This window comes from Vanessa cardui, chromosome 30, assembly GCF_905220365.1.
Source record: "Vanessa cardui chromosome 30, ilVanCard2.1, whole genome shotgun sequence".
Taxonomy (NCBI): Eukaryota; Metazoa; Arthropoda; class Insecta; order Lepidoptera; family Nymphalidae; genus Vanessa; species Vanessa cardui.
This window is the reverse complement of record NC_061152.1, coordinates 4,101,528-4,122,612: the sequence shown is the minus strand read 5'-3', so window position 1 is coordinate 4,122,612 and position 21,085 is coordinate 4,101,528. Positions and strand designations below refer to the sequence as shown.

Here is a 21,085-nt window from a genome sequence, read left to right as displayed (position 1 = left end):
TTTGATAAATACTTAAAATATAATGTAACCATTTCAAAAAATCAATATAAAGTTGACTGGCAACCCTCGTTTAGTAATTTGTTTTTAAATATCCTTTCACGTGTTACTTGACAGAAGTCAAGTATTTATTTTTAAATAAAAACAAATTTAAGAGCAATGGCGAAGTCAATCAGAAGCAAATGGAAGAGGAAATGCAGGGCAATAAAGCGAGAACGATATGCAGTAAAAGAACTGGCCCGTTTAAAGAAAATGTTAGGCATTAAGGAAGAAGAAAAAGTTACCGAAAATGAGGTTATGGAGTCTGACCAAGTAATATTCTTGGATGCAGGAAAAATAGGCAAAAAGAAGAAAGAGGAGAAACCACCAGAAGAGGAAGAGGACGTTGAAATGAGTTCAGATGATGAGAAAGTTGAGGTCGACGCTGATAACGGTAAAAAAAGGATCTTCAGTACGAAAACATTAAAAGACCAAAACGGCCAGTATCCTGTTTGGCTGCACAAGCGTAAAGTTGCGAAATTGACACAATCTAAAAAGGGCTTAAAGAAGAAATCTAAGAAACGTCGACGGTAGTTAAGTCCCATAGGTGTATAAAAATGTGATTTTATTTAACACTCTTTTACCTGTTCTATTGCCACACAGTGCAACAATGTTTTTTAACAAGTGGTTTTACAAAAAAGACCTACTGAAGGTTAACATATGTACTATAAACTTAAAACTCCAAACCACACCAATTATTTCTTACATTACATGTAAGACATGTTTCTAAGTAACAAATATAGTCTTTAAATTAATCAGCTGTTTTTTTTTTAATTTGCCATTTCATTCATGTACATGACCATAATTATAAATCCTAACATCAATAAAACCCAATTTTATAATATGAATTAATTTAATTGAAAAAAAATTATACAAAAACATTAATATATTAAACTTATGCAACATTATTGTTTACATCTAGAGGTTTATAAGTGTCAGCTCTTAAAATAGCTCTGTTTAGTTCATTAATATGTTCGTCTGTCCTAATATGAAGCATTACTGATACAGATCCCGTTGTTACATTGCAAATTGTGCAATAACAATCTATTTTGTTTATCTGTAACAAATCAATATAACAAATATAGCAACAGTATAAAAACAAAAATTAAGATGAACATAAATTAAAAAAATATATATTGTAAATATATATTGCTTATATTTGTCAGAATAAATATTATTTGCATAATCTATTTGTACTATGTACTTAATATTGTGTAATAAAAAAGGTAGTTTTCTTTTGCATATAGAGTGTAATCTGTGGAACTAATGTTCCAATTCTAAAAAAAACTGGTAGAAAGCTGTTATTCTTAAGTGTTATAAATTATAACTATATCACATCATATTCTTTATTAAAAAATCTTACCCATGGAATGTCGGAATGGGCCCAAAATATCAATGTGTTTACAATAACCACTATCTACTTAAAGAAATGAAAATATTTTTACCATAATCTACTTTAATTTGACTAAATAAACACAAGCAAGTCTCATAGTACCAATCTTTTGTTTTGACATAATTTATTATTAACATCTATTAACTAGAACTCCAGGAGCATCCCAGCAGATCTGCTAGAACACTCTGAACCAAATATAGATAGTACAAAAATTAAAAAAAACAATGAACACACCTGTCTTATTAAATTTTCGGAAAGCTCTGCGACGTATGGAAATTTGTTTAATAGCTTTTTGTGTCCAACTAAATTCTTATGCTGTTCCTTGAAGGCCGCAGTCTCTATTTCCACGTCACAAAACACGCAGCGATATGTCTTTCCTATCATGAGAATTCCGTGGAAACTGTCGGAGGATACCACTAGTTTCATTCCACTTTTTAATGTTAATATTATAAATTGTTGATCAACAACATTCTTCTTATCCGATTCTTTTGAAAATTTAGGTTTTCGTAAAGCTGGTCTAGACATCTTGAAGCATTCCCGTTTAGATCTGTTACTGTTGATTATATTCAAATTTATAGAATCTCTTAAATCTTTGAGGGTATTTTTCATTTATGTTCAAAAAATTAATTTGAATGAAACAACTCTTAAGATGTTCAAAATTATTTATACTCTATATTATGCCAGAGTTACCAAAACACATATTATGATGTTCTAAAAAAATTTTCGCAACGTATTTTGATCAACATTAGAATTTACTTAAAAATATATTCGAAAACATTTAACAAAACGAGTTACAATAAATTAGTTCACAATGTATAAGAATGTATTGTAGTGGATTGTGCAAAACAAGGATCGAATTCCAATTAAAAAACTGCAAATACTGATCAATTATAGTAATGCTGGCATACATATATAAATGCTTGCAAGGCAATATTAAAAAAATAAACACAGCATTATTTTTTAATGTACCTATTACGTTATGACAGTTTGGTAGAATATATTCGTATTTTTCTCTTTGCAAAGATAAAAAGTCCAGCTGTGGGACACTTGCGGGCTGTATTTTTTTCACCAATTACAAGAAAGCGCTTTGGCAAAAAAATCCGATTATTTAAAAACATTCATATCATTTTCTTTATTCTGTGGGCTAAAACTGTAGTATCCACAGCAATAAATCATAGAAGAAAAAGTAATGTATCAAAACAAACTATGGTATGTCATAAATGATAAAACAATCATTAATCGTAAACGGCCTAATCCGTAACACAACAAACTATTTGACTGTTTATATAAAAAAGTTAAATAAGACAAAATATAACTCTTCTTATAATCGAATAAGGTAAGATATATAGGGTATTTATTTCATTAAACGTTGAAACTTTTCATTATAAATCATGCGTCAGCGAAGTATGTATAAATCTATAAAGTTTTTTTATTTGTAAACAAAAAAATTGGTAAGCGCTCGATTAATACAAGTCCAGTGTCCAGGGCGCCAAAGTAGCATTTGACGAGAAGAAAGTTATAGCTTAATACTGTTATAAAAGCCTAAATGCAATTAATTTTAAATATTAGATATTATTTTACATAATTTAATTTTAATTTTTAAAAATCATCAGTTTTTACACACTAAAAATGTACAAAACATTTATTTTTAATTTAGTTGTGCAAATGATCCATATCAAACAGCTTACATATGATTTACTGGCAACTTAAGTATCCAAAAAGTTTGTTATATGTTTTTGTATTACTGGCTCACCACCATGACAAAACAATACCATATTGTCGAGTATACACATCTGATGCATAAATTGTTCAAGTTGGTGCTCCAGATGTATGCAAGCAGAAATCCCTAAGTATTAGGAGAACTTAAAATTTACACTTATAGTATTTTTAGTAGTTATTTTAAACTCAGACATCAAACTTTAAAGACTTAAAAGAGAGGCTGATACTGCAAAAACATAAAAAAATACTAAATAGATTTTTTTATATCAATTTCCTACTTGACTAAGAGTATAGCAGCTTCCACAGGCTTAGAACAACCGAGGTATCAAATCAACCTATTGCCTTGTCAATATTGCAGCTTCTTAAACAATAATATTATATACTAAAACATCTTTTTTTTATTTTTTTATTTTATTTAGGTTTATCAACAGTTGTTTACACTGAATATAACACATAAAACATTTAAAATATATACATAGAATAGTGTAACAACTAATTATAGGTAAACACTGCTTGTAACAACACATAAAAAGTACACATCTAAAACACACTGTACCATTTATTAATTAAAATTTGGTAAATTAATTAGATAATTTTTTTAATAATTTTCTGTTGTTTTTCATAGTTTTAAGCAAATGCTATTGGTTTTAATAAAGACATTCTTTTTCAGTAAGATCTGTAATTTATAACGAAATGGAGGAAAAGATAAATGAGGCACCAGTATTCATAGAAGTGGCGGAGAATTTGAACAGCGATGATGTTGAATACACAACAGTTGCAACAAAGTAAGTTAGACAACCTCTGAGGTCCTGGGTTCCATTCCCGGCCAGGTTGATGTAGAATATGCTAATTACTTTTCCATGTTGTCTTGGGTGATCTTCCACAACACAAGTGCTTCAGCTAGTTATGTTGGGATCAGAGTAATGTGTGTGATGTTGTTCAATATTTATTTTTAAAGTAAGTTGATGTTATACTAACAGTATTGTGCAGCTTAACAATGTTGAATTTGTATTATAAGTAACCAGCTGCAAAATTAATAAAACTTTACCTAAGCGCACTATCCGTCACTTGCATGTTATACATATACAATATACAACTGAATATGTTTTTTTATTTCTACTCTTGGTATAGGGCTTAGCTATGCTAAAAGCGTAATATGCTTTTAGCTGAAAGACTTTTTGACTTCACAATTTAAGAGCATAAACTTAAGTTCCTCAAAAGTGGTTAATCTTGTGCCTGAACAGTTTCTGGTAATGTTCAATTAGTCCTTTCATCAGTTGTTACTTAATTGGAGAAGGAATAGAGTATACTTGTATTTACCCACACACTGGAATTTGTCCTGTGCTGTAAGGGGGTGTTCAAGTATTATGTAACGCAATTTAGGCGGAGGGGGTGCCTCGATTTGAGTCGAGATGGCAAACCTTCTCCTCAAAGGGAGAGGAGGCCTTTAGCCCAGCAGTGGGAATTTACAGGCTGTTGTTGTTGTTGGTGTTTTATTTTTATTATGCGTTACAGGGGCCGGAGAGGGTCTTACAACACTTTATGTAACATTGTTTTTTTTTAAATAAAAAATTAGGGAATCAAAACTCCCATTGGCAACCCTTTTCATTTGCGTTTTACGGGAATCCCTCGATTTTATTAGTCTAGTCGTCATTTTTAATTTGTTATACAGAAAAACGTTAGGATGCGACACAAGAGGAAGATGGTCAAAATCTTCAAAAATTGCGTTACGTAAACTTGAACGCTCCTAAGACTATTTCTTTTGAGATAACCAGATATATACTCAAATTTGAACAGTGATTTAATTTTAATGTCTATTTTTATTAATTACTAGATGTGCCCGCGACCTTTGAATATTAAAAAAATATATATGATTCTAGCCTAAGTTACTCCCTATTATATCAGTTATCTGCCAGTGAAAGTCCCGTCAAAATCGGTCCAGCAGTTCTAGAGCTTAGCTGGAACAGACACAAAGACCGACAAAAATTGCAAAAAATGTTTAATTTTGGTATATGTACCGTGTATACATACATATGCATTGAGTAAAAAGGGCTATTTAATTATAAACAGACACTCCAAAATTATTACATGTATAGATTTTATGTTATAGTTAGACACAGGCCAGCTTGTCACCTGGTGGTAAGTGTTCACCACCACAGACATTGTCGCTGTAAGATTAACTATTCCTTATATCACCACTGCGCCATAAACCTTACACTGATCTTAGGTTACTGAAACACTACTAAGTATTTCTGTTTGACGGTACAATATATAATGAGTGGTACCTTCCCAAGTAGGCACACAACCTACCATCACAGTTTTACAATATTGAAGCTATTGAGGTTTAAGATATAAGTAAGGAATAATAGGCCTTTTTTACATTGTATAAAAAAGGCATTTTTACATTGTGTAAAAAGGGCATATTATTCGATACAAGATTTTATAGAGGATAAAAAAGCGTGGAGATAATACCTGTTGACTTCCGAGCAGGATATATTACATACATATATAATTGTATTTAACTAATATGACTGTATTTTTTAAATGATGAATAAAAGTAACTACTGATATTCTTGTCGGTTCGTTACGATAGAATCTACTTTCCGAACTGGTGGTAGCTTAGTTAATTGTTCAATGACTATTCAAAAACCTACTTGAATAAAGTTTATTTTGATTTTATTTGATTTGATTAATATTCTTTTATTTTTAGACGTATTCAGTGCCCCGAATGCAGTCGATACACAGCCGAAAATGAAGAACAGCTAATCCGACACATAAGAAAGATACACAGAGGAGAGAATCCGTTCCAATGTGCGATGTGCGATTACAGCACGTGTAATAAGGTGCTATTTGAAGAGCACGTGAGGATACACCAGGGCATAAAGCCCTACAAGTGCTCATTCTGCCCCCACACGAACGTATCCAAGAAGAATCTGAAGAAGCACGAACTGATCCATCGTCCAGATAACCCGCTGAAGTGTCCAAATTGCACCTACATCGCGAAACACAGACGCGGTCTCGCGTGTCACAAGAGGAAGTGTCACGTTGCGGATAAGGATGTGACGAAATGCGGGACATGTGATAAAGTGTTCGATGATAAGGAGGCGTTGAGCGTCCACAAGAAGACTCAGAAGAAGTGTGACGAATGCAACCATAAAACCTGCACGAAAACATTATTGACTGTTCACAAGATTATGGATCATGGAAAGCCAGATAAGAGATATAAGAAGGCAAAGAGTGATACGTTCAAATGCGCCCTCTGTGATTGGTCATCTAACAGCAAGCCCAGGATTCTCTTGCATCTAATTCACCACCCAAACCAATCCGTCAATGAGAAGGTCATAGATATATCCATATTAAGGACTCATGGTATCATGGCGTGATGAATTTTTAATTTATCGTTACATAGTATAAAACAAAGTCTTACCCCTGTCTGTTTATGCGTGCTTAGATCTTTAAAATTACGCAACGGATTTTGATGCGGTTTTTTAGAGATGCAGGGATTCGAGAGGAAGGTTTTTGTATATAATACATGGACAATATAGTAACAAAACACTGATAAGTTATTCTACCGCTAAACAACAGTACGCAGTATTGTTGTGTTCCGTTTTGAAGGGTGTGCGAGCCAGTGTAACTACAGGCACAAGGGACATAACATCTTAGTTCCCAAGGTTGGTGGCGCATTGACTATGTAAGGAATAGTTAATATTTCTTACAGCGTCATTGTCTATGGGCGATGGTGACCACTTACCACCAGGTGGCCCATATGCTCGTCAGCCAACGTATACTATAAAAAAAAAAATTAGAAGATTCTAATATAATGTGAATAAACAAATTCTTTAGTATATTTAGTATCAGTATTGCACCCGTGAGAAGGTGGGGCGGGTCGCTAACTACAGGATTTTTTTTCATTTGATTACTTTACAACATCCTTTAAGATTATCGAAGATATTATTATAAAAATATTAGAAGGTCAATAACCCAAAGCCAAAATATGTCAAACTAAAGTAATGCCGCTTGTCACGAGGGTAATGTTCGGGGAGCGGGTGGGAGGTGTAGTACACATGCCCCCCCCCTCCAAACTTCAGACGATTATTTATATTCGAATTGGAATGTGTTTTCTAATTATAAAGATATAAAAATATTAATATTATTATGTAAATTAAATTATAAACAACCAATAAAGAACTGTTTTTTTATTTATACCAAAACTCTTATGTAATTTCAGTAGTTCGGGATGGCCAAAATAATATTATCGTTTTACAATGATGCTTCAATCTCTCTATCTTTTGCTAGAATGCCCCACGCTATAGTCCAATTGTTTTCTAATGACAGCTCAATCATATTTAAAATAAGAAATAGTGTTACTCGCCAGTATTAAATGCTATGCCATATAAAATAATATTAATTACAGTTTTACAAATTATTGATCAATTAATTACAATAATAATTATATATGTCGGCGCGGAACCACGAATTTAAGAAAAACACGTGTCCAGAAATGATTATTTTATTAATTTAAAACTGTTTCATTGTTAAATGAATAATTTCTAGTGAATTTTGAAATGTTAAATTACTCTGAAAAATTTAATGTTTGTAAACAACTGTTATCTTGAGTGAATAAGTCTACCCACCTATTTTTGTTATAAAAGATCAAGCGACCGCTAGTTTCGACAGACTTGGTCGAGCCGTCGGAGCGATCGGACCGTCTCATATTGGAATAAATCAGAGAGGATTAATTCCTGAGTTTTATTTCATACCACCGAAAATGGTTAAAGATCGAAACTCTGACACTCGTGATGTCAGCTATGCTGACGTCATGCTTTTTAAAAACGCGCTCGGACATGCCTGCTCCGTTATCAGAAGCGGGATCGGAACAAGCTCCGATCTCTGCCGCGTCCTCATCAGCTTCGGTTCCACCTGTCACATAAGGATCGCTACAAGACAAAACCATATTGCGAAGTGATAAGAAGATCTCTAAGCACTGCACACTAACTGCCTGCAACTTCGGTGTAACGGGGCTCATCTATGTGGGAGGACCGCAAACCACGAATCCAATAAATCATTCATCAGCTCCAAGGCCGACTAGTGCGGGAGTACCCAGTTCGGCAACACTTGAGGCGGCTACTTCTTACAATTAAGAACAATACGCTTCAAGGGCATCCTCATTTGCCATGCTGCCATGCATATGTGTGGAACATCTTAATTGAAAAATCAACAAGTGACCATGTGGATCACGGAGAACATGGATATCACGGGGAAATGAGACACTAAGATAAACAACACGTCAGGAACCAGCCGAGCAAATGGCCAAGTGGAAAGAATTATTACTACCCTCAAAAACGATTTAATGATAATGAAGAACTATGAGACCGAACAGTGCATTTAGTATATGGAGTTGCACCACTCACTTATTACACAAAGAAAACTTTGCATACCATCTGAACTTCTTAAACCTGATCTACATCAATAACCAAACAAAGGACATTGCAACACTAACAACACAACTACAGCAACGAATTAATCTCGTGCGGAATAGAACAGTCATCGCTTCTTTTCTCAAAAACTAAAATTAATTATTTTCAGCATAAAGATTAAAGAGTCTACGTAACCACCATTACTTCTGATCTGACTAATTAAGTGTCTCTTTCGATTTTTACAGGTGTCATAAAAATAACGACAGTGAAGAAGGTGGTCGGCAGAGGGCGCTCGTGATCAGCTTCGTCGTGCACCGCAGCCGGGCGACCAAGAAATGCGACTGGTGCAGAGCACGCACCATCCCGCAGAATGGCACTAATAACACAACTACAGCAACGAATGACTCTTGTTCGAAATATAACGGTCATCGTTTCTATTCTCAGAAAACTAAAATTAATTATTTTCAACATAAAGATTAAGAGTCCGCGTAACCACTATTACTTGATATGACTAATTAGGTGTGCCTTTCGAGGTTTACAGGTTTCATAAAAATTACGACAGCGGAGAAGGTGGTCGGGAGAGGGCGCTCGTAATCAGCTTCGCCGAGCACCACAACCAGAAACGCGACCGGTGCAGAGCACGCACCGTCCCGCAGAATGGCCGTGACAGTGGGAGTTGTCGTCCATATCACGAGCTGGTCAGTCAGTGCGAGTGGTCAGCATCGACGAGAACTAATCATCGCATAAAACTGTGAGGCAAAATTTACTTATCTTATCTCTTAAAATCTAAAGAAATAAAAAAGAGCAATAACAAAAAAGAAAAAAAAAAAAAAAATTTTGAATATTAATTACCATTGAGATTCCTCATGCAACCATAACTACACACGTACACTCTCGTTTGAGAGTGATACCTCTGAGCTAACCACGTGTTACCCTCGTACTACTCACGGATCCTTGATGTATCCAAAAGTGAACCATGAGATACCGTTGGGAGGCGTTGTGGAGCCGTGGTAGCCATTTATATACCGTAATCTGGAGAGTGATACCTCTGAGCTAACCACGTGTTACCCTTGAGCTACCCGCGGATCCTTGATGTATCCACAGAGAACCATGAGATACCGTAGGGAGACCTTGTGGACCGTGGTTAGACATGTATACACCACAGATCTACGAGAACCTTTAGTAGCCATGTATATACCATAGTCTGGAGAGTGATACCTCTGAGCTAACCACGTGTTACCCTCGAGCTACCCACGGATCCTTGATGTATCCACAGAGAACCATGAGATACCGTAGGGAGACCTTGTGGACCGTGGTATAGACATGTATACACCACAGATCTACGAGAAACTTTAACAGTTATTATGACACAGTTATGAGCATAGTATGCGTAAAATCTGCCCATATTTATTATAATAAAGGTGCATGAGAGATTTCTTTGTGTACTGTTTTACAAAACAATTATCAAAGGTCAACATGATGTGTTGCTTACAGATACCTGCTTCAAAAATGTTTTTTGATTCGCAGATTTCCAATCGCACAACTTAGGCAGGTGCAGAGCGCGCACCGCTTGTCAGAATGGCCGTGTCGGCGCGGAACCACGAATTTAAGAAAAACACGTGTCCAGAAATGATTATTTTATTAATTTAAAACTGTTTCATTGTTAAATGAATAATTTCTAGTGAATTTTGAAATGTTAAATTACTCTGAAAAATTTAATGTTTGTAAACAACTGTTATCTTGAGTGAATAAGTCTACCCACCTATTTTTGTTATAAAAGATCAAGCGACCGCTAGTTTCGACAGACTTGGTCGAGCCGTCGGAGCGATCGGACCGTCTCATATTGGAATAAATCAGAGAGGATTAATTCCTGAGTTTTATTTCATACCACCGAAAATGGTTAAAGATCGAAACTCTGACACTCGTGACGTCAGCTATGCTGACGTCATGCTTTTTAAAAACGCGCTCGGACATGCCTGCTCCGTTATATATAATAAAGTAAATTCAATAGCTCCTGCTATATTAATAATATGCAATAATAATGTGCTATAAATTATGATATAGAATCAAATGTCATAAAACCGTATTGAAGGCTAGGGTAACTCTCGTAACTCTTAACTCACCTCTTTAATTAATTATAATTCATCATCACCAACAGCCCATGTTCGTCCACTACTGGTCATAGGCCTCTTTAATTGCCAATTGCCAAATTATGATTAGTTGTTACGTATGTAAGGTTAAGGTGATTGCGGGTTCAAACCCAGGCGAGCACCGCTGATTCATGTGCTTAATTTGTCTTTATAATTCATCTCGTGCTCAGCGGTGAAGGAAAACATCGTGAGGAAACCTGCATGTGACAAATTTCATAGAAATTCTACCACATGTGCATTCCACCAACCCGCAATGGAACAGCGTGGTGATATGTTCCAAACCTTCTCTTCAAAGGGAGAGGAGGCCTTTAGCCCAGCAGTGGGAATTTACAGGCTGCTGATGTATAACATAAGGGGAATTAGTGTGACTTTTCGAACGTCATACGTCAGGCTGACAGATGGCTTTTAAAATTCTTTCTCTTTTTGGCGGGTGGTGGCGCGAAATACGGTCAGGCGTATCATTGTTTTACTGTTTTTGTAATATTATAAGAAAACCAGAAATTGATTTAAGTATTTTGTTGTTACTGATTTGTTATAAAAGTAATTTTGTTTTGTTAATAATAACATACTAAACACTGAAGACATATGACAGAATATCATTGATGTACTTTAAAAACAAAAACTGACCAAAAGTTGACCCCTGCTGGACTCCTTTTTATAACCCCAGTTTGTCCGTGAGAACCAGGATTCTACAATTCTAATAATAAAAATACACAATCGAATCGAAATGCACGTGCTGCTGTCTAGTAGTTTCCCAATTTTACTAACATACCGTATTCATGAAAAACCGGTGTACACACTACTCGACGACGGAGGTCGTCGTCGTTTGAAGTTGGATTGAAAATAGAATCGAATATGTAGCGTATGTAGGAGCCGAGATGGCCCAGTGGTTAGAACACGTGCATCTTAACCGATGATTTCGGGTTCAAACTCAGGCAAGCTCCACTATATATATGTGCTTAATTTGTGTTTATAATTCATCTCGTGCTCGGCGGTGAAGGAAAACATCGTGAGGAAAACTTCATGTGTCAAATTTCATTGAAATTCTGTCACAAATGCATTAAACTAACCGCAATGGAACAGCGTGGTGATATGTTCCAAGCCCTCTCCTTAATGGGAGAGGAAGCCATTAGCCCAGCAAGTGGCAAATTTTCAGGCTGTTACTTTACTTTATGTAGCGTAACCTTACAAAAAGTACAATGGATCGGAATAAAATCTACACTCTATTCCAATCAAGAAAAGAAAAGCCAAATAAACGTTACGCTATTAAGTATGTCATTTCATCCAGCCAAACAGCACAGCGTACAGCACACGACTGCTGCGAATCCATAAGATTTTCCCTTAACAAAAAGTGCCAAACTTGCCTAAATAAGTTTTCACTTCAAAAATGACTTATTAGCTAAAATTAAAACGCCACCAATTATTATTTAGTTTAGTTTCTTTATCCATAACCTGGTATTCGTTCATGCGGCTCCACAATGTGAGTTGGTCTGAAAAAATAAACATCTATTCACAATGTTTTTCACGAGCGAGGCAAACATACATATTATATTCTATTACAAGACGAGAAAAGCCAAATAAATAACTTTTTCATTCATCATTAGCAAATTGACGCAACGTGTCTTCAGAACGCCTAAATCTTAACTGATGATTGGGGTACAAACCAAGGCAAGAATCACTGATTTTTTATGTGTTTATAACTCATCTCGTGCTCGGCGGTGAAGGAAAACATCGTGAGGAAACCTACAAGTGTCTAATTTCAAGGAAACTGACGCATGTAAAACCACCTTGCAATGGACAATGTGGTGGAATAGGCTCTTAACCTTGTGTATAACCATATGTATTCCACCAACCTATTGAAAGAATTGGATCACCCCAATCTGTATGATTTTCAAACATTTGTTAATAGATGTCGTTGTTCAAAAAGTTTCATTTTCTAAATGGCGATATACTTTGTCTAAGGAAAATATATAAGACTGGAAAATTCAAACGAATAAACTGTCTTTGTTTTGGGAACGAGTGGTGTTTTATACACAATCCTTCTCCTCGAATGGAAAGGAGACTTTCACCCAGCAGAGGAAAATTTAGAGGTTGTTGTTGTCGTTGTTATACAACTGATGTCACGAAATTCGAATATCCTATGCCCATGCCTAGTAATGAGTGAAGTGAAGTGGGAGGCAGTTGTTGAAGAGCTTGAAGCTTTAGTAGCAGTGTGAGGTAGGGGTTGAGGAGAATTGGATAGTCTAAGAGAATTGCGTGGGCTATATAACAAAATTCCACAGACATTTTTAACTTTGCCGTTTCGTAACTTCAAATCGTTCATAAAGAATACATTGGTCAAAAAGGCACATTCGATACAAGATTTTTAGATGTTAAAAAATCGTGCAGTTAATTCCTGTTGAATAATTGTGTTTAACTAACTTGACTTTGTATTTTTTAAAATTAAGTTTAAGAATTAAGTTTCTTTTGATTTTGATTTTATATGCCTTGTTTTATGTGCCTTCTTATTAATATCGCAGCTAATGTAATTAATTTAAATTTAGTAATTATAAAGGGAGTTGCGAAAATAACTATCTGGATTTGCCCAACGTTCCTTACTTAATTTTATTTATACTGGTTTCAAAGTCCAGGATTATAATACGTTAATGATAACAGGATAACGTACTTGTGATCACCAGCCAGCCATCCATAGTGGCCCATTGATGACGTCATTTCTGTGAACCTTGCGAATTGAATGTATCTAAAATATAGATTCTTTGTTAGTGCCAGTCTTAATCTGTTTTAGGGGGCGTCATGCCGATCATAATCAAGTCTTAGGATAATAGATCTCTTAAAAATCTTTATTACGCGTTATTGTCTGTTTGCAATTTATAAATAATAAATAAATATGAGACAACATCACATACATTACTCTAATCCCAATGTAAGTAGCCAAATCACTTGTGTTATGGAACATCAGAAGTAACGACGGCACCACAAACACCCAGACCCAAGACAACATAGAAAGCTAATCAACTTTTTCAACATCGAATCGTCCGGGAATTAAACACGAGTCTTCAGAGCAGTGTATCCGTGAAAACCGGTGTACAAACTACTCGACCAGGTCGATTGTCCCCAAATTTTTCACTTACTTATATAAAAAGTTACGAGCGCTGGTCACCTAGAGGACGAAATCTAATACCATAGTAATACTTGACTTGCCTATTTGCTGCGCAATACGACCAGCTCAATGGAGAACTTTTCACCATTTCTTCTTCATCGGGAGGTGGGCTGAATTCTCATGAAAGAAATATCAAAAGGTTATAAATACACTAGTATTCTACCGCGGTCTCTCTCGCGTTTTTGGGTGTTGGTTGCCATGTGTTAGTAAAAGTGTCCTTTGTCCTTCCTTAGAGATCATGTTTACTTAATACCAAATTTCGTCAAATTCGGTTCAGCGGTTTGGCCGTGAAGAACGACAGACTTTCACATTTATAATATTAATATAGAATATATCTTTGATTGGTATCAAAGATAATATTTAAACAAAAATATAAATGAGAGTAGGAATAGTAAATATACAAATGAAAGAAGTATGATTTTTTACCGGAGAACTCTTATGAATGATTAACTAAATAAGGACACTTTAGCTTGACGCATTTCTAAAGTAATTACTTTGTCAGTTATAAATATAATCAGCAATGTACTGTAAACAATTGTAAATGTTGTTTTAAGATTGTTTACAGTACATTACATAGAGGTTTATTTTGTACTAGCGACCCACCATGCTTCGCACGGGCAATATTGCTAAAAAAATTACAGAATTTGTTAATTTACGACATCTCATTAGAAGCCAAAATTATCAGCGTTTCTTTCCAATATTGTCCACGTATATACAAAAACCCTCCTCTCGAATCACTCTATCTATTAAAAATCCTCATCAAAATCCGTTGCGTAATTTCAAAGATCTAAGCATACATAGGCGCAGACAGCAGTACGCAAGCTTTGTTTTATACAATGTAATGATACTTACCTCTCCAATTCTTACAGTAATACAAATCACCGGAACAGTGGTTAACGAACGTGTAGAATTTGTAATACAATCCGTGACCACGGTTGACGCCAACACACACGGGGCTGTAGACATTGGGACAAGACAGTGGACAGATGTGAAAATCAAACGCCGTGTCTATTTCATATAGAGCGCTCATTGTCGTTTCCGAACGTATTACTGGTTTCTTTGTCACTAAAAAAAATGGCTGTATAATAATGTTGTCTTAAATTTTCGCGATTATTACACATTTACTAGTTATAAAGGATTTGAATCGCGTATATTAGTTATTTTTGACATCCCGACGTTTCGAGCACTTTACAGCGTTCGTGGTCACGGCTAGACCACGGCTGAATAATGTCTGAATAATAAATGGCTGTATTATGTCAAGTCTGTGCTGTCGGATTTACAAAACTGCCGCTAGTAGGCTAGTAGGCTATTCAAATTTTTGCCGCTCCTTTTTGCAATCTTTATGATTTGTGTTCTATCGTCCTCATTACATCGGTTTTTCCCGTTATTATTATGATTATGAACTATAGTTTGTTCGCGTTAAGAATGCAGTGAGTTGTCATTGTTTATCGGCCTGACTCCGCCCCCTGACCAATCAAATCTTTTCAAATTACAAAGTCAAGTTCACATTGAACAAGTAAAGACATAAGTTCGAACGTGACGGTTGTGGATTTAATTAATTATTAATTGATATTTTTATAATTTAAATTATTTTTTTATTATTATTAACTGATATTTAAAAAAAAGGATTCCACGCCAATTTGTAAAAATAAAAGTGCGTTAAATTCTGCGACCACGTCTTACAAGAATTGCCATGTGGGATTTAGATGATGTTATGGAACTCGCTGCAGAAAATTATTTTACTATAAACACTAACGACGACACTAGTAATAGTGATTAAAATATTAATGACTTAATTTCGATTTCTTACGTTAATGTGTATTTTTTAAAACGAATATAATTTGTTGGAATTTTAACACAAATATACATAAACCTTTATCCTTCTTTTAAAAAGATTTGATTGGTCAGGGGGCGGAGTAAGGCCGGTAAACAATGACAACTCACTGCATTCTTAACGCGAACAGACTATAGGTGATATTTCTGTCAGTTACTTGATTATTTTTCCAACCCGCCATGCAGTGACGAGTATACGGATTACGGACGTAATGTGTATGCATATAATAATAAGTTATATTATTAATTTCTGTAAAACAAATTTGGGCTAAATCTGCCGCCCTAGGCTCCAGCCTACTACTATGATTAAAGGTAAAAACGTCAGTTTGATAGTTACAATTATTTTACAGTTATAAGTATTCAAATTTTAATACGTTATTTATGTTTATGTATTTTATTGATTAAGAAACAATTATAATGTTAGTACAAGAATCCACAGACGAACTACGCGAACTAGATTCTCGATTTTTAGCTCCATAGTTAGAAAGAGCGTAGAAAAGCCAATGAAACTAATATCGTCAAATACTCATGCATTCATTTCGTTTATCTTTTATTTTGAATCCATTTAATTTTAATTATTTTAATATCTCTCTTAAGTGCAGTATCAAAACAAGTGAACGATCTGTTCTTTTTTTGAGTCAATAAAAGTCAGACCTCTGCTTTAGTTCATCTGTTCGTCAGCTTTCAGAGCAGCTGGGAGCTGAACTGAAAGAGCAAACTGGTTCCTTTAGGTTCGGCCACCTAAACTGAGCGATCTCAGTTTCGAACTATTACGCCCAACACTACTAGCAAAGTAGTATGACGTTCGGCGCCTGTCAAGAATAGCTGTATTAAAGCAGGGAGAAGTAAAGTTGGGGCGGTCTTTTTTTTTTTGTAGTTCGACACTACCTAAATTGGTGGTAGGGCTTTGTGCTACCTCGTCTGGGTACGTACCACCCACTTATACCCACAGTTATTCTTCCGCCAAATAACAGTACTCAGTATTTTTGTGTTCCTGTTTGAAGGGTGAGTGAGCCAGTGTAACTACAGGCACAAGGGACATAACATCTTAGTTCCCAAGGTTAGTGGCACATTGACAATGTAAGGAATAGTTAATATTTCTTACAGTGTCATTGTCTATAGGTGATAGTGACCACTTACCATCAGGTTGCCTATATGCTCGTCTGCCAACCTATACCATAAAAAAAACCTAAATCTTTAAATAATTCAAGGCGTGATTAGTTTACCCCCTTTCGTAGTTTTCGAAGTGAGAGTCGTCTTAATTTTAGTGCTAGTATTCACATTTTTTTTATTCTTGACATCTTCACTTCTTCTATATTTGAAATAATCAGAACATCGGCCAGTTGTAATAATTGAAAACTCTGAAAGATAGTTGATAGACTTGATAATTATTTCCTTATTGATTTTGTGAAATTAATGGCTTCGCATAGGGGGTCAAAGTTCAGGGCGTCACGGTAGCATGCGTAAGTGGTACCGCTGGTTTTGTTAGTGGGTAAACCCGGTGGACCTGGGCACACTCGGCGTCCAGGAAACTGGGGAGTCTCCCCCCTTCCCATCAAGTGGGGGAAGCGCGTTAAGCGTTTTTCCAGCGAAAAAAACGGGATCATAAGTTGCTTTTTTATACCTTTTATTTATATACTTTTGTTATTGTTTTGTCCGACATTTTTAACAATTGTCATTCTATTTGAACTTATTTACACAAGACCTTAATATATTATATACCTAAACCTTTCAATTCAAGCCGTCTGTCTATTAGTGAAAACGCCATGAAACTTCGTTCGATAATTTTTTTTATGGTATAGGTTGGCGGACGAGCATATGGGCCACCTGATGGTAAGTGGTCACCATCGCCCATAGACAATGAGGCTGTAAGAATTATCAACAATTCCTTACGTTATCAATGCGCCACCAACCTTGGGAACTAAGATGTCATGTCCCTTGTGCCTGTAGTTGCACTGGCTCACTCACCATTCAAACCGAAACACCAACCTTGGGAACTAAGATGCTATGCCCCTTGTGTCTGTAGTTACACTGGCTCACTCACCTTTCAAATCGGAACACAACAATACTGCGTACTATTGTTTAGCTGTAGTATCTGACGAGTGCGTGGTACCAACCCACGCGGGCTTGCACAAAGCTCCACCACCAAGTAAAGTTTAGAATTTTATGGCGAACATACAGACAGACAGACGCGGCCGGGGGATTTTGTTTCATAATATGTAGTGAAATAAAGGAAACCTGGAATGATCTGTCATATGATAATTAGTTAAAGCATTTGCCCAGCGGTGAAACATTTACGGGCTATTATTGTAAATTAATGAGCAATTGTTTATACCTACTTGAAAAAAAACAACAAAAGCGAGAAAAATAGTTCAAAATACTTCGATGACAATTTTAGCTTTAATTTTTTTTTAATCTATAATTTAAATCTTTACAAATAAAAAGTTAAAATAAAATTAAGACCTCACCTTTACCATAATTATGACACATGTTATTTATGAATAAAAAACAGGAGTTTTCAAAATCTCTGTATTCCATTTTGTCACTAATAACTCTCGTGGCACAAATATTCGAGTCGTTGCTTTTACAAATCGGAACACTATTCGAGCAAATATTTCTGACATGTTCGAAATTCAAATGAGCATCAATGTCATATTTTCCCGCTATTTTGGACGAATTCGTTTTAATTGGAACGCACTTTGTTTTTAATAAAAAAATAGAAAGCAAAATATAATTGAAATATATTTCACGAATCATTGTTTTATGAAGTTAGAAATATTAAAAATAATGTGAATTAAATTGAATTTCAAAGCTATAAAAAAATAATTACAAATCACAATCAATCACATCTCAAGCCTCACTACAAGTTTAAAAAAAAAAAACAATTTCTTATTTTCCATATATTTTATTAAAAGCTGTAAAAATGGTACAAATAATACATCTGTATTACAATCATAACATTTCATATTTGGAAGATAAATATATAAATAGTTCTTAATATAAAATATATTGTTATTTTTTCTTAAAATTTGGTATAAAAATGGCTATCGTACAATTCCTTTTTATCTCACATATAATCCAAGGTCAATTCTAGATTTAAAAAAAAACACGTATTCATGTTAAAAAAATATTTACCACAAATGACTACACATTTTTTTTATTTACTAAGTTGATATGACAAAGGCGTTACAGACATCTTGTGGCTTATAAATTATAATTAATAATAAAATTTAAAAAATAACAATTGAGAACAATTCGGAATTAAAAGCAATAGACGAAAATAATTTAGCTAAAACACACTTTTTACAATTTTTTTTTTAATACAACAGATAATATCTGCTCAATATGTTTAGTAAAACATATTAATAATCCATTTAAATTATTTAACTCGCAATCTAAATAAAAGATCGTATAAAGAAATGTAAATCAATTATGGATCCATTTTGTGACGGACGGTTTGACAGAATGTCAAAATATTGGCGCCAATTTTTTTTTTTATTCTCAGACATAATTTACAAAATGCATATTGCTCGATGTTATCAGGCCTCAAAAGTTCATATTTCTAAACGATTATTATTACCTTACTGACGGCCATCTTTGTTAGCCTCGATAGGTATGAATCTAATTAAACACGTTTTTATAGTCAGACATTTGCCTATATAAATTAATTGAATAATACCGACCAATATCAAAAAGTAACAATCATATCAAAACAAAGTCATCAATGGCAGTTCAGTGGAAGTTACATTGGAATAGAAACGGGTATTGTAACCGTTGACAATATTTTATCTCTTTCTTGCATGTAACGATAGAAAGACATAGCAAGTTAATTATACATGTTTCTGAAATCAGTATGAAAAAAATACAGCATTGTAAATTCGTTATTGTATCAATTATTTTAAACTAAAAATGGAACAGTTTTATATATAAAGGCATCGTTAGTCATACATTTATGTTATGTTAGAAAAATATGTTATTGTATATTAATAAGGATATATAACATTGTAATCATCTAGTTTATTAAAAATGCATAAAAAAAGAGTTGTCTTAGGGGCCTCGTCGTATAGGGCCTTTAAGAACCAGAAAACTTTTACAAAACTAAACGATTAACATTGGACTTTGAAACTTCGAGGCCTCCCTTCAGGCGGGGGCCTTAATAAAATCAGACAAAGCTACACTGTAAGTCTTATCTTTAAATGCGACAAAATATATATTTTAAAAAAGTTAGCTCTGATTTAAATATGGAAATCTCAATTAGGAACAATTTCACCATTGGTCACACACAATAAAATAAATAATTTCAAAAAAACCTCTTTGGACATAATTGGGAGATTAGGGTAACACTTGCGCCAAAACTGCGTGCAACGTTTTAATGTGACATATCTGACACAGATTCTAGATAAAATGAAAAATATTTGCATCGAAATTTTGGAAGTAAAAAACAAAAAAAAAATTAAATACAGTCAGAATCGTTTACAAAGACATCTATATCAGATTAATTGTAAATAATGACAGACTATAAAATGTCACTGTTTTTTTTAGTAGTTGCAAAGCCTTCTATCGCATACGATCGTCGGTTGTCATAGGTCAGGCAAAAAAGTAACCTATATCTATTCTTGGAGGTCAAATTCGGTTCAGCGGTTTGGTCGTAAAAGACAGACAGACAGAGTTACTTTCGCATTTATAATATTAAAACAGATAAAAAGGCGTAAAGTATGTGTTAATTTTTAGATAGGATAAATTTATTTGTACTTTTATTGATATAGTCTATAATTAAAATGGAGGGAAAGTAGTGTTACGAGAGTAACCTTAGCCGTCAAAACGGTGTTATGACATTTGATTCTACATCATAATTTATATCACATTATTATTGCATATTATGAATATAGCAGAGGCTATTGAATTTACTTTATTATATACAATTATTATTGTAATTAATTGATCAATAATTTGTTAAACTGTAATTAATATTATTTTATACGGCACAGCATTTAATACTGGCATGTAACACTATTTCTTATTTTAAATATGACTGAGCTGTCATTAGAAAACAATTGGACGACAGCGTGGCATTGTAACAAAACATAGAGAGATTGGAGCATCATTGTAAAACGATAATATTATTTTGGCCATTACGAACTACTGAAATTACAGTAGTTACTATATTGGGTTATTTGCTGATTCTCCTCGGTAGAATAATAATAATTATGACTACCCTTCCGATGTCGTTATAACAGATTTTGACTGTACGTTAGATATATAAAAACACTAGCGACCGACTTCGCACGGGCGCAATGCTGATACTAAATATACTATAGACATTTTCTTGTTTCATTGCTATATTGTTCACGTACTATATATGTCACCGTAAAACCGT

The 21,085-nt window shown here is 34.4% G+C and overlaps 4 protein-coding genes across 4 annotated transcripts; 2 read left to right on the top strand and 2 right to left on the bottom strand.

Moving 5' to 3' along the window:
* Positions 1-86: 86 nt before the first annotated feature.
* Positions 87-651, top strand: LOC124542168 (protein LLP homolog). The gene has a single exon (XM_047120103.1). It carries the CDS (start codon positions 157-159, stop codon positions 568-570), a length of 414 nt encoding a protein of 137 aa, XP_046976059.1. The 5' UTR covers positions 87-156; the 3' UTR covers positions 571-651.
* A 230-nt stretch (positions 652-881) lies between these two features.
* Positions 882-2,128, bottom strand: LOC124542261. Its single transcript, XM_047120219.1, has 2 exons — positions 1,664-2,128; positions 882-1,093 (listed from the first exon to the last, which is right to left on the bottom strand). The coding sequence occupies exons 1-2, from the start codon at positions 2,036-2,038 to the stop codon at positions 932-934; spliced, it is 537 nt and encodes a 178-aa protein (XP_046976175.1). The 5' UTR covers positions 2,039-2,128; the 3' UTR covers positions 882-931.
* Positions 2,129-3,822: 1,694 nt separating this feature from the next.
* Positions 3,823-6,641, top strand: LOC124542217 (gastrula zinc finger protein XlCGF49.1-like). The gene is made up of 2 exons (XM_047120163.1): positions 3,823-3,933; positions 5,859-6,641. The coding sequence occupies exons 1-2, from the start codon at positions 3,842-3,844 to the stop codon at positions 6,529-6,531; spliced, it is 765 nt and encodes a 254-aa protein (XP_046976119.1). The 5' UTR covers positions 3,823-3,841; the 3' UTR covers positions 6,532-6,641.
* Positions 6,642-12,156: 5,515 nt separating this feature from the next.
* Positions 12,157-20,454, bottom strand: LOC124542129. Its single transcript, XM_047120063.1, has 6 exons — positions 18,177-20,454; positions 17,016-17,069; positions 14,728-14,970; positions 13,917-13,992; positions 13,381-13,455; positions 12,157-12,205 (listed from the first exon to the last, which is right to left on the bottom strand). The coding sequence occupies exons 1-6, from the start codon at positions 18,463-18,465 to the stop codon at positions 12,157-12,159; spliced, it is 786 nt and encodes a 261-aa protein (XP_046976019.1). The 5' UTR covers positions 18,466-20,454.
* Positions 20,455-21,085: the final 631 nt, after the last annotated feature.

Bases quoted from the DNA above. Each gene is read 5' to 3' on its own strand.
- LOC124542168 (XM_047120103.1), top strand. From the start codon at position 157: ATGGCGAAGTCAATCAGAAGCAAATGGAAGAGGAAATGCAGGGCAATA.
- LOC124542261 (XM_047120219.1), bottom strand. From the start codon at position 2,038: ATGAAAAATACCCTCAAAGATTTAAGAGATTCTATAAATTTGAATATA. The intron at 1,094-1,663 runs GTGTGTTCATTG...GATTTGTTACAG, and splicing joins CCGAAAATTTAATAAGACAG to ATAAACAAAATAGATTGTTA.
- LOC124542129 (XM_047120063.1), bottom strand. From the start codon at position 18,465: ATGATTCGTGAAATATATTTCAATTATATTTTGCTTTCTATTTTTTTA. The intron at 13,993-14,727 runs GTAAGTATCATT...TTCTTTCATGAG, and splicing joins TTACTGTAAGAATTGGAGAG to AATTCAGCCCACCTCCCGAT. The intron at 13,456-13,916 runs GCAAGTCAAGTA...TCTATATTTTAG, and splicing joins TCGTATTGCGCAGCAAATAG to ATACATTCAATTCGCAAGGT.
- LOC124542217 (XM_047120163.1), top strand. From the start codon at position 3,842: ATGGAGGAAAAGATAAATGAGGCACCAGTATTCATAGAAGTGGCGGAG. The intron at 3,934-5,858 runs GTAAGTTAGACA...TTTTATTTTTAG, and splicing joins TACACAACAGTTGCAACAAA to ACGTATTCAGTGCCCCGAAT.